The sequence below is a fragment of the Talpa occidentalis genome, unplaced genomic scaffold (assembly GCF_014898055.3).
Source record: "Talpa occidentalis isolate TD23 unplaced genomic scaffold, MPIMG_talOcc4v2.1 talOcc4.14, whole genome shotgun sequence".
Classification (NCBI taxonomy): Eukaryota; Metazoa; Chordata; class Mammalia; order Eulipotyphla; family Talpidae; genus Talpa; species Talpa occidentalis.
This window is the reverse complement of record NW_023601433.1, coordinates 75,569,891-75,583,962: the sequence shown is the minus strand read 5'-3', so window position 1 is coordinate 75,583,962 and position 14,072 is coordinate 75,569,891. Positions and strand designations below refer to the sequence as shown.

The 14,072-nt window shown below is 36.2% G+C and overlaps 1 protein-coding gene across 7 annotated transcripts in view; it reads right to left on the bottom strand.

The window, feature by feature from the left end:
- HORMAD2 (HORMA domain containing 2) overlaps positions 1-14,072 on the bottom strand; it is an 88,430-nt gene that overhangs the window by 42,687 nt on the left and 31,671 nt on the right. For all 7 annotated transcript variants that reach the window (XR_008551863.1, XR_008551865.1, XM_054695245.1 and 4 more), the window contains 2 exons: positions 10,707-10,858; positions 10,281-10,534 (listed from right to left, as the gene is read on the bottom strand). Coding sequence is in view for 5 of the 7 variants with exons in the window: in XM_054695245.1 (XP_054551220.1) it covers positions 10,281-10,534; positions 10,707-10,858 (406 nt within the window). In the remaining 2 variants the exon portion in view is untranslated. The remainder of the gene's footprint in view (positions 1-10,280; positions 10,535-10,706; positions 10,859-14,072) is intronic.

The window sequence follows — 14,072 nt, the reverse complement described above, 5'->3', positions numbered from 1 at the left end:
AGTAGTTAGGAGAGTGAATATGAGCGAAGATGCCAGTTAGTCAAAGAGCAGGTGAGGAGAGACACAGTAAATGGGTAACATCTTGTAAGAAATTTGGTAAGGAAAGAAAGGAAATGCCACAGTCACTAAAGGAGTAGTCAGGACTATGTGAAGTTTCGTTCTATCTAATATTTAGACAATTTAATCAAATTTTCTTTGTCTTCTACATTTAGACTTCCAATGTCTTGTTTTTGAACAAAGTCAAGATTATGACACAAAATATACAAAACCAAGTGGAGGAACATGATTTCTCTGTGGGTTCTTTCAAATTAATAGGAAAGTATCGTTGTCAACATTCAAATGATCTTTCACTGATAATCATTTCCTAAATTCGTACTATGAACATTCTGGCAAGCTCTGAAAAGATAGAGTGTGAGTAAGAAATAAAGTACAGGTAAATATTTTCAGATAATGTCATTACTATATTACTGTAGTAGTATACTATATTTCTATATTCAGTGGGAGTCTACCTAGCTATGAGCTAACATTCTTAAGACTAGACTAAAATCTTTAATATTTTAATATTTTGATAGTACAGTCAGTCCTCACTTAAAGTCATTCCTTAGCTTGATGGGAACTGCTACTTTAAGCAAAACAATGTATAATATAACCAAGTCCTCAATTAACGTTGGTTCACTCATCTTTTTTTTTTTTTAAGATTTATTTATTCATGCATACAAGAACCCCGGTACAGGCCAGATGTGCAGGAGGGTGAGAGGATTCACCAGAGACAGAGTGGAGAGCAGAACAGGCAGACTGACTGAAATACACTGCTGAGAGGAACAGCAGGCGCGACAGGAGAGGTCTGCCGAGCCATGCGGGATTCTCACCAGCTGGGATCGAACCCATGCTGCCGAGGCTGCAGACAGCTTCACAGCGCTGCTCTCAACCGCCTGTGCCACCAGGGGAGGCCCTCAACATTTTTAAAAATGATTATTAATGCATACAAGAACTGGGGTACAGGCCAGAGGTGTGGAGGGTGAGAGGATTCACCAGAGACAGAGTAGGAGCAGAACAGGCAGACTGACTGAAATACACTGCTGAGGTGAGCAGCTGGCAAGACAGAAGAGGTCTGCTGCACCATGTGGGTTAGCTCCCTGGCCAGGGATGGAACTCCTGCTGCAGTAATTGCGGATAGCTTCATAGTGCTGATGCTTAATCCCTTGCGCCATCCGGGAGGCCCCATATTCAACACTTTTCCCCCTCATCAATGTTTTAACAAAAAGACATTGGATGAATTTTTCAAAATTCTGCTAAGATCTGTATTGAGTAGCTTGTGCATGGGAAGGTTGTAATTACTCTTGAGGGAGGCAGCTTTCCATTAATTGCCATACAGATCAACTAACTTGTGGAAAGTACTTTCAATCCTAATGCAGAAATGTCCCACATGGCCACCAGGAGCAAGGTTCAGATGTTCAGTTTGCTTACATTAAACTAAGTAATTCCAGGAATGTTTCTGAAGGCCTTAATGATACCATTGTCCTCATTATAGATGATGCAAGGTCCCCTGCATTGGATACAATGACAGTTTCTAATTTTGCCCTTGCCAGCTCTCATCTGCTGAGAGGCAAGGGACATTTTTATATCATTCCAAGAATTAAGTTTCTTAAGAAGCAAACCAGCCCCACTGGTCTTCTTGTAACCTTCAACTCTATCTGCATCCACCAAAGGGAGTTCAGGATCTTCCTCAATATGATGATGTTTAGACATGATCAGTACTGGTTAAGGCCAGTGCAGCCAGGGCAGAGCAGATGAGTGGATCAAGAAGATATGGTATATACACATAATGAAATACTACTCAGTGATCAAAAAAAGATAAACTCATGCCATTTGCAGCAACATGGAGGGACTGGAAGGGATTATTCCAAGTGAAGTGAGCCAGAAGGAGAAAGAAATACTGGATGGTTTTCGCTTCTATGTGGAATCTAGAGAAACCAAACAAAGGATCAGACAAAAGACAGCATGTAAGACTGAGTGACCCCTGAAAGCAGACAGTAGTTCTGACACACTGTGGGGCAGGGGGTATAGAGATGAGAGTAAGGGAGAGGGGGAGAGGTGAAAAGTAGAGAAGGGGGAGAGCAGGTGCAGTGCGATGGAGGACTGTAATCACTTTGGTGATGGGAAAACTCTGGCAAAAGAAAAATAATTTTTATCCATTTTTCTGGGGAACAGTTCTACAGATTTCCTCATACTGACAATGTTATACAGCATTCTTACAAAGGTAAAACCATAGAGAAGTAATATAGATTAATAGGTTCTAGGCTGGGTGTGAAATATGACTACAAAGAGGCATGGTAGAGTTTTAGGGGATGATAGAACTGGGTCACACATGTCTGATTGTGGACACCTGGAGTATGGTGTGGGCATGCGTAAGTGTGCACACCTGAGCCTACAGACCGAGGCTATAAGGACTGTATCACTCTGAGATGAGGATGGCTAAGGCAGAATGGCTTCAAGAAGACAAGTGACTACAGAGAGGCAGGACCGTGAGACTACACCAGACAAAGCCCAGAATAAAGAGCGTATAAAGGTTGGCAGGTGGCTCAAGTTGCTATCTCCCTGCTGGCTTGTTGCCCCTGCATACTGTTAAAAAAACCTATGGGGATGGTGCCAAGGGCTCCAAGGTTCTCTTTAAGCTCCTGAACCGATGGTGAACTTACCTGGCCTGGAATGGTTGCAAAACAGATAACAATCACATTCAACAGAAAATAGAGATAGAAGTTATAAAAAGTTCCAAATGGAAATTCTAGAGTTGAAAAGTCTAATAACTGAAATGAAAAAATCAGCAGAGATTTTCTGCCATGAATCAGAACTGGCAAAAGAAAAATTTAGCAAAACTGATATAGTTTTACAGTGATTATGCAGTCAGAAAAAAAGAGAAGAATGAAGAAAATTGACAAGAGTCTCAAAGAAATGTGAGACATCATTAAATGCGCCAACATACACAAAATGGGAGAACCAAAAGGAAAAGAGAAAGAAATATTTAGAGAAATAATGACTGAAACTGTTTCAGATTTATTGAAAACACCAACCTACACATCCAGGAAACTCAGTAAACTCCAGGTAAGATAAATGCAAAGAGATCCATAAATAGACAAGTCACACTAAAAATGTTGAAAACTAAAGACAAAGTGAAAATCTTTTTTTTTTTTAAAGTGAAAATCTTAAAAGCAATAAAAGAAACTGACCACTTACAAAGGAACCCCAGTAAGACTAAGAGTTGACTTCTCAGCAGAAACAATGGAGGCCAGTTAGGCATAACAAAATCAAAGAGCTCAAAATAAAACTGAATCCTAAATCAGGAAAAGCTATCTTTTAAAACAAAGAAAAAATAAAAACATCCCCAGATAAAAATTAAAACTGAGAGAAATTGTTACTAGCAGGCGCACATTACAAGAAATACTATAGAAAAGGCTTCAGGTTGAAAACAAATAACCCCAGACAATAATCCAAATTGATATGAAAAACAAAGAGCACCAAGTACTGGTAATTATGTAATTATAAAAGGCAATATAAATGCAAGTTTTCTCCTTTTTTTTCTTAACTGATTTTTTAAACAAAGGAATAAAATAATGTGTCTATAATATATTGTTCAAGCTATAACAAAGGTAATGTGATACATTTGCCAATAAGAGCATGAAGGAAGTGAATGGGAGCAAGTTGTATTGGGTTAAATAAATGACTACAGGTAGTAAAGCAATAATAACAACAATGGATTGCATGGTTTATAACATTAATAGATGATCTTCTGAAGTGTGAGATCTCAATTTTGAGTCCTAATACAAATGTTACAAGAATTATGCTCTGTATAAAGTCTGGATTTGTTACAAACCATTATTTCATGTGTTTACCAATAGAAATAGAAATCAGAAGCAAATATAACAAGTATCAGAAAAATGAGCCAAGTGAACATAATTCTTAGATAATTAACATTATCATATTTTTCCAATGTGCAATTGACTAAATTAAATAGCAACAAAGTCTTCATTTTTAAAAAAAAATCATAATTAAATAGAATCTAATATTGTACCTGTTTTAGCATGATATGATATAAATATATTATTACAGAATACTATAAGCTTTTTTTATACAAATAGAACTTTCTAAGTCTTACTCCTTTTTAAAAACTAAACCTATTTTAATGCTAAGATTTAATAATATTAACATCTAAAGAGTTCCTACCTATGATTATTCAATGTGCTCAACTTTTCTTCTATAATACATATCAATACTCTTTTTAATGTAAGTGAAACATATAGAGATCATCAGTGTGACTCTCCCTACTCACAAGAAGGAAATAACTCTTTGATATGTTATAGAATGATTCATATATTTTTAAAAAATGACTTATAAGACTGATGGGAAAGTCACAAACCAACTCTCATTCCTTTTTGCATAGTTACACTGAATAATGCAAAACAAAAAAATTAATTGAGAAATGGTCTTACTTGACAAAAGAAACTCAGTGACTAGGACTAAAGCCCCATGATGAAGAATGATGTGTGTTTTTTAAAGACTGAGTATTTTCTGTAGATAATGTACCTACTCAAAAGTTTTCAGTAATCAACCCCACTTCCAAGAAACTAACATGTTCTCGCCAATACCACATTGTATCAAACAAGTCATGTAAGCTTCATAAGATGCAATGCTATGAAAATCATCAGAGTACACGTCAAAAATACAAAACTTTATTTCAGAGTTGAGTAGGGGAAAGTAAATTCTAAATGAAAAGGCTCTTGTTTTAATCCACTGACTGGAATACAGAGCAGTTCTAAAAAATCTGGAAATATCTTTCTAGTCCACACTTAAATGGTACCATTATTTACTTTGGCACCAATGTACTTTTCATTCTAATTTCTCAAAAATAAATCATTTATATTTTAATGAAATGTGTTAACATAAAAGGGTGAGAAACAGACTTCACAGAGAAAGAAATTTCATCCAGGTAAGCTATATATATATTATAATATATATATTCTTTTTTATATCAACTTTTTTTTTTTTTTAAGATTTATTTATTTATTTATACAAGCACTGGGTACAGTCAGAAGCGCGGGAGGGTGAGAGAATTCACCAGAGCCAGAGCAGGGAGCAGAGCAGGCAGAAGGGCCGAAGCACACCGCTGAGGGGAGCAGCGGGCGGCAGGAGAGGTCCGCGCGCCATGTGGGACCCTCCTCCGGTGGCCGGGGAGCAGCCGGGGATCAAACCGGCGCCGCAAGGCTGCGGGCAGCTTCGCAACCCCGCGCTCAACCACTGCGCCACCGGAGAGGCCCCTATAATATATATATTCTTTTGTAGAATTCATCAAAAGAAGAAAAATTACCACAAAATATTATTTTAAAAATTGAAATGAGACAATAATCCATGCAAAATACAAACCATTTTTTAATTTCACTTGGAAAAATGGAATATAGTGTTTATGTTTGGATATATGCTGATAAAAAGCAAATAAATCATCATTGTAACTAGATCAAATGATAAACTGGAAATGGTCCTTTAGAAATAGTTGTGGCTCTAATAAGGAAACAAATATTCCCTGCCTTTAGTTCATCCTCTGAAAACAGCATTTGTGTGGACTATTTATGCTTCAGTTAAATTAATGTGTAACAGATGAGGAAAATATACCACTACCACTCTGGGTCAAGATTCTTATATAGAAAAGAAAGGTTTAGAAAAACCTGCATAGAGTATATAGTAACTCTTTCTAACATAGAGAAATAAAGATTCATAAGGATTGCAGAAAATTGTAACATATAGACCCCCAACTTACAAATTTTACAAAAATATTAGTTCCCAAAGAGCCATATGGCATAATAGATAAGGGCCAATGGTCCTTAAAGCAGACCTCAACAGCATGAGCCCTCCATCTTTCTATAGCTGTCTGCATGTATCAGTAATAAATTAGTTTTTTAAGGAATCTGGGTTAACTGTCTCTTTTTGAAAGAAGTACTTTTCTGTCAGCATTTAAACTTAGCATGAACTTTAAATAAGATTCCACATTCAATTTCAGAATGTGTGTTATGTAAACATAAACAGAAGAGAGCAGGAGTCCAGCTACATGGTGGCAGAGGGAAGATAATGGGCTCACCTCCTCTCATATATTCACCACTAGACTGCAGGAGAACAAAGTTAAAATTCCACTGAGGAAAAAACATACTACTACAGTGCACACTAGGAGCAACGGTCCAGTGGAAAAGGATAGGGAAAACTTCAAGTGAACTCTATATGATACTGTGACAGTACAATCCACAAAAGTGACAGACAGTTTTTGTTCAGAGTCCCCTACAGTTGTTGACTTGGGCATAGCAACATTGGGTAAGCCTAAGTCTCAAGAGTGCACTGGATAAGAGGGTGCATGAGTTGGCACCCAGGACAGAGGGTGCACTGTTGGAGAGCTGCAGGGATGGGGATGCAGAGTAAGGATTTCTGACTTGAGCCCAAGGCTCTCAATATAGAACAGCTGGAGCCTGTTTTGGCAGGGAGAAACAAGTTGAATGATGAGGCTCCTCATAGATGCATCTACTACTTGAAGCTGAGGCTGGGATATTCAAAATACCTTGCACCCTCATCCCAGGGGTAAAACCAAAACAACAAAGGAACACTCGAATGAGCTAGAGTTCAAGCACCTGTTAGTTAAACCAGAAAACACCCCAGGATACGATCCTGTGCTGAAAAGAAAAGAGAACACTCCCGGCACATATGAACTACAATCTGTGCCCAACACCTCGTCTAGTGCTCAAAATTAGCCTAGAGTGGAAGGAGACACAAACTATAAGGACACTACAACTAAGGAGCTGGCCTATGGGTTTTCATCACACAACTCAGTCCCCACAACATGATAGTTTGAATTCCTGATGTTCACCAGAGGTGATCCTTTGGTCCTAGTGCCCCCCTCATCTTTTATACCTACTACCCCTTGTTAGTACCAGTTCTCCAATTACTTCAACAGGTGCAAAGACAACAGTCTATCTCTACTGCAACCCATAAAAATTAAAATAGGATAGAGAAGAACACACCACAAATGCTGGAGGAAAAAAATAAATAACCCCGAGAGAATCCTCAACCCAACAGAACTGCAGAACATGACTGAAGAGGAGTTCAAAGTAATAGCTGTAACACTTATGGAACTAAAAACAACAGCAAAAATAAACCAAAGGATATAAAACAGTAGCAGAATAAAGATAAATGAGCAGTTATAAATAGAAATAATGAAGCTAAGAACCACTATAATGGATCTAAAAAATAAAATTAAGGGTCTCAACAGGAGACAAAGAGGGGAGAACTAATAAGTTCAAAAACACAATGTTGGAGAACAAACAAATACAACAACCTACAGATTCTGCAGTGGAGGGAGAGGGATCAAAACGAGGGAGGGAAGAGCACAAGGGACTATGGCGATGATGCATGGGCAAACTGGTGATGGAAATTCTATAGGGACTGCACCTGAGAAAAGAAAGCAAGTATTGCAAAAAAAGAAAAAAGAAAAATGATGTAAAATATATATAAATAAATAAAGGAAAAAATAAAGAATTTTTAAAAATGAAAATAGTGGGGCCTCCCTGGTCGCGCAAGGGGTTTAGATGCAACCTATGAAGATATCCGCAGCCGCTGCAGCTTGAGTTCAATCCCCCAGCCAGTGAGCAGCCCACAGAACTCTCCTGTCTCGGCCGCTGCTCCCCTCAGTAGTATGTTTCTGTTCCCCACTCTGTCTCTGGTGAGTCCTCTCACCCCCCACACCTCTGTCCTGTACCCCAGTTCTTGTATGCATAAATAAATAAATAAATCTTTAAAAAAATGAAAATAGTATGAAAGCCCTTTGGGATGACTTAAAGAGAAATAACATCCATACCAGGGGGAACCCAGAAGACACAGAAAAAGGCATAGAAATTTTATTTAAAGGAATGATTACTGAATTATCTCAATCTGTGATATGAATCAGATGTTCTGATCCAAATACGAAGATGGAAATTGAAACCGTAATAAAAATTCTTCCAAAAAACAAAAGTCCCAAAGCAGACTTTACAGTAAATTTTGTCAAAGCTTTAAGAAATAATGCCCATCTTGCTCAAAATGTCTTTTAAAACACAAGAAGAGGGAATGCTACCAAATATACTTTATCATGGCAACATTACCCTAATTACAAAACCAGACAAAGACAGCTTAAGAAAAGAAAAATTTAGACCAAAATCCCTTCAACAAAATACTAGCAAATCAAATTCAATGGTATTATCACAAAGATTTTACACCATGACCAAGTGGAATTTATCCTAGGGTTGCAAGTATGGTTTAATATATGTAAATTAATCAAGGTAATACATCACATTCACAAAAATAAAGATAAAGTCCTATAACAGCAACAGAATGAGAGAAAACATTTGCTAAGATTCAGAACTCATTTATGATAAAAACTCTAAACAAAAAGAACCCTACCTCAATATAATAAAGATCATATATTACAGGTAAATAATCAATTCACTTAATGGTGAAAACGGAAAGTTTTCCCATTAAGATCTAGAACAAGAGAAGAATCCCCACTGGTACCACTTCTGTTTAACTTAGTATTAGAGGTTTTGGGCTAAGTTATCAGACAAACACAGAAGATAAATGGGAATCCAAATTGGAAAAGAAATGAAATTACCACTATTTGTAGACAATATATGTATAAATGATATATATATATGAAATTTTATATATATATATATATTCCTAAAGACTACCAAAAATTAGAAACAAAAAGTGAATATAGCAAAGCTGCAGTTTACAAAGTCAACATACAAAAATCTGTAGTCTTTTTATATACATACAATAATTAAGAAGCAAAATAAGAAGATAACTTCATTTATACTGATTCAAAGAGAATCAAATACCTCAGAATTAACCTTACAGGAGAGGGAAAAGACCTACATGAGAACTACAAGATGTTATTAAAGGACTTCAATGATACAAGGAAATGGAATGATATCCCACATTCATGGATGGAAAGAATCAATATAATCAAAATAACTACCCTGTTCAAAATGATACATAATCAGCAAAATACCAGCAATATTTTTCAAATTAAGTGAACAAAGAATACCAATAAAGAATACTAATACATTTTACTATAAAACAACAGTACTAAAAACAATATGGTATTGGCAAAACAATATGGGATTGGTTCCAAAAATTATGTGGAACTAATAAAAGGATTGTAAACTTCAAACTTTACTATAAAGCAACAGTACTAAAAACAATATGGTATTGGAACAAAAATAGATACATGGATCAATGGAATAAAATCAAAAGCACAGAAATAAATCTACATTATGTACCAACCTCCTTACATACCATATCTAATCTATGATAAAGCAGCTAAGACCATAAAATGGGGAAAGGACAGTCTCTTTAATAAATCATGCTAGGAAAACAAAATATATAGAAGAAAACACAATATCAACAATAAAGATTTTTTTGGTGACCTGACCTCTAAAGTAAGAAACTAAAAATAAAAATAAATAGGGCCTCCCTGGTGGCTCAAGGGGTTAAGCACAGCACTATGAAGCTATCACAGCCTCTGCAGCATGAGTTCGATCCACGGCCAGGGAGCTACCCACATGGAGCAGCAGACCTCTCCTGTGTCGCCCGCTACTCCCCTCAGCAGTGTATTTCAGTAAATCTGCCTGTTCTGTTCCCCACTCTGTCTCTGGTGAACTCCCTCACCTCCCCATACCTCTGGCCTGTACCCAAGTTCATATATGCATGAATAAATAAATCTTTAAAAAAAAAGAAGATATGGTATATCCACACAATGGAATACTATGCAACCATAAGAAAGGATGAAATGCAGCCTTTTTCGACCAAATGAAGGGAGTTTGAGAGAATTATGTGTAGTAAAGCAAGTCAGAATGATAAAAATACATCCTGAATATTTACAAAGCAGATAATTTGATAACCAAAAACACTTTCAAAAACCAGTGGACATCAAAAACACCATGAGGGCTCTGAAGTTAAGAAGGAAAGAGTAGGGAAAGGGGTAAGGGGATGGAGATATATATATATAGATAGATATCTATCTATATATATATATCTCAAGTATAAAAAAAATAGATTACAACAAAACAGTCAAAAAATGGGCAAAAGAACTAAAAGGCACTTCTCCAAAGAGGAAATGCAAACGGCTAATAGGTATATGAAAAAATGCTCAACATCATTTATAATCGGGGAAATGCAAATCAAAACCACTTACTAAAGCTTTGCCTTACCTGATTGTTGCATTCTTCCTCTTCTTCATCGCAGTCTAGACCCTGATGGGCAATCTCAGTAGTGCTGTTCTCCTGAAAGAGATTGTTCTCCAAATCAGATACTCTGGTGGCCTCAGTTGTGACTTTTACTTTCATGCTATGAAAGCCAGTGGAGACCAGTCCCACTTGCAGATTTACAGGTTCCCCCTCGAACAACAGGAAGTGTGAGTTTACCCCCTCTTTAAAACCAGGGGGTTGGTAATCATGTGGGGTCACTGCAAAATGAAAAGGGCAGAAAACCAAGAAAACCATGAGTTTCAATAGAACAAGTCATTGCTCTTTCATGTGTAGCAACAAATATCTCTACAAGATGCTTGTAAAATCTTTCACTTACATAAAATACTACACTTCAGTATTTAAGAAGTTACATTACAGGTCTCCACCTACCTGCATTATAGTAGTGGAGTTTCATAGTAAGTATAACATCATTAGGAAGGGGTCCAAGGTTCTGCATCAGTATATACAGTTTGCGGATCAGCAGCACACTAGCTTTCTTTATATCATCACTGTTTGTCCCACTTTCGAAGCTTGTACTACGGCTATAACCACATAGAAAAACAGCATATTTTCCAGTCCTATACAATATTGAAAATCTATTCCAAAAAAACAAAACATTTTACTGTGTGATTAAAAAATATAAACTAAATATCAGGATACTCCTCAGACTGTTAAGAATATAAATTAGAGGCGCGATTATACTTTTAGCAATGCATATATAAAGAGCTTCTTAAGTAGCAAGTTCCCTTAAGAATTTTTTAATGACCTGATTTTAAAAAATTTATAAAAAACTGCATGCTATAATAATGAGAACAATAGATTTGAAATCAGGAAACTTGAAATCTAATATCGACTCTGGTGCAAATTATCTCAGTCAAGTTGCTTAGACACTCTAGGTTAATTTGTGAGATAAGCTTATACACATTTCTATACCTACTAAATCACCTATCAGCTCTGGGCTTTTCTATTATCTGATTATCTCTCAGAGGCATATCACTCCTAATTGTTATATGGATTACAGCAATGACTTACTATTCTTACTACTTTTTCTTCAAGACTACACTGAAAGCACTCTCCACAACTAAAAAAGCACTCTCCACTGCTAAAAAAAATTCCAATCCTACTTGTCACTTTCTTGCTTAAAATTCTTCTATGACATTGACCATCTTTCAATCAAGTTCAAGAATGATGAGTATAGTCTTTCATGAATAGCCACATCCTCCCCTCCATCTTCATCTGCAACTACATCTCAGTTTCTTTTCACCTATGTGCATTCCCATAAGCTATTCACTTTGTAGTGTATTTTTCCCAATTCCCTTCCTAATGTGTCCTTTAATCCTCACTCATCTGTCACCTCTCCAAGAAATCTTCCCTGATAATCTATATATACTTTACCCCTGTTTATAACTGTATGTCTCCCTTTGGACTGTGAGTGGTTATATCTTTCACTTCCACGGTACTGTTTGGTACCGAGTTATAGTAAGTACTCAATAAACATTGTTGAATTAATGAATGAGTCAACAAGTTGGATTAAATTACCTTCCAACCAAGCATTTTTTTATTTTTCCCTCTGAAGATTTCTTCTCCAAATAGTCTCACATTTGAGTAGTTTCCAGGAAGGACTATGAGTGCAATATATTTTCATTTGGATAATGCTTTTCACATAGTCAACACTCAATAGTGAAAAACAGTCCTAAGTAATTGAACTACCGAAGCAGTGTGAATTCATAAGACAAAATATTAAATTAATACATTTATTCGTTTTCAATTTTAAACAACTTAGTTTTGTCGACAAAGATTAAACCAATTTGAAATGTGGTTTGCTTTCAGTAGAAACCATGGTACAGTATTTCCTTATTATGCTGGGCAGCAGCATTTTTTACTTGCAATATTTTTAATTTTTTAAGGATTTTATTTATTTTTGCATAGAAGAACTGTGGTGTAGACCAGGGGATTCAATAGAGACAGAGTAGGGAAAAGAACAGGCAGATTCACAGAAATAAACTGCTAAGGGGAGCAGCAGGTGAAATAGGAGAGTTCTGCTGCACCATGTGGGTTAGCTCCCTGGCCAGGGATTGAATGCAGGCTAACCTGGTGGGCCCTCTTTGTGGTAGCACTGGGTCTTAACCCCTAGGCCACCAGGGAGGGCCTACAATATTTTTAACTTAGAATGGATTTATCAGGATATAACCTGATAAATCAAGATATGGACATCATATTCCTAAACTTATATTCATGTAAAATATATTCAGAACTCCCTTACACTCTTTTTAAAAGGGAAATTAGCTTTACTATAGAGGAGTTGATAAGGTAATTTTGTATGAATCATTATTTAAAGAAAGCCTGCTTTTAGTTTCTAAGAAATTAGTAGTATGTATTATTCTCCTTGGTATCTGCAACATTTGGCCATTACTGTTTTCTGCTAACCTCTTGGAATGAGATTTCATAATGAGAGTTTTATTTGGTTGTCAGTAGTACTTATATTTTAATTTAAATGAGTAAAAGCCAACTGTTTTCTGTGAGAGAATATGTATGAAAAAGTGCTTTACAATCTGTGCCATGCAAAAGTGTTGTACATAAGTGCTGTACAAAAGTTAGCTTACGATGGTTAACATTTTAATTCTCATTTCTAGAACTTTCTTTCTCTTCACATACAAATGCTGTCTATACAAATGAGAGTATAATCAAGGAAATAAATATTGAAAGGAAACTGAGACTTGCATTAAATTATGAGACAGTTAATAATATGAAAAACTGAGAATTAGGTCACATTTCTCTTCAGAGTCATTCTTTTCAGGGGCATTTGTCACCCTGAAAAATGAGCCCTCTACTTCACAGGGTTTCCACTATCATCCACCCCTCCTACTTCTATATCATCTTATCAGCAACATTTGGCTCTATCTGAATCCAAAAACTACTGTAAAGGAATAAATGTTGCTATTCATAATACGTCCCATCTGCACTGAGGACCTTCTGAAACAAATGTCCTTATCTTCGTAGTTTATCCACTGACGTACATAAAACCTGAAATTTTAAAACTTGAAATTTTAAGATTTGAAATTTTAAGACACAGAAAATGTATTTATATGACATACTAGGGTAAGCAGATGAGAATATTTGTGTTTATGGGCAAATAGTTCAGGGGTTTTACTATTCCAGGCCCAGTCTGGATGTACTGAGAGCAAGGAAGATCAATATCTTCACAAAGCAATTGAAAAATTTGGGGTTAGTGGCAAGAGAGAGCCTTACAGAGCTCTTCAATCAACACCACGTATACAGTATCGTTAATATATTCTCTACTATTGTGCCACCCACCAACCATCATTGCTTCCAAGGATTACTACCATCACCACTACCACTAGGTGCCATTTACTGATTGTTTATCATGTATTAGGCATGACAGAGCTTTATATATGCATTATAACTTAATGATCAGAGCAACCATATTATTAACTCTCTACAGACAAGAATATTCATGTTTAGGTAGATTGAGTAATCTAGCCAATTTATATAACCAATAATAGAGCTGAGCCTCCAAGCTAGGTCTTTTTGTCTTAGGAATTAGAACTCTTAACTCTAAACTTAACTGCGTATAAACCCTATTATATCACCTACAAAGAAAAGAACTAAAGAAGCAAAAGAAGACTCTACTCCCACCATACTCATCTGTGGACCTCAGTAATCTGAACAATAATTATGGTCTCTTTTTAAAGTTTTTTAAAATAGTTTTGATGCTACAGTATAGGATTGGCAGGA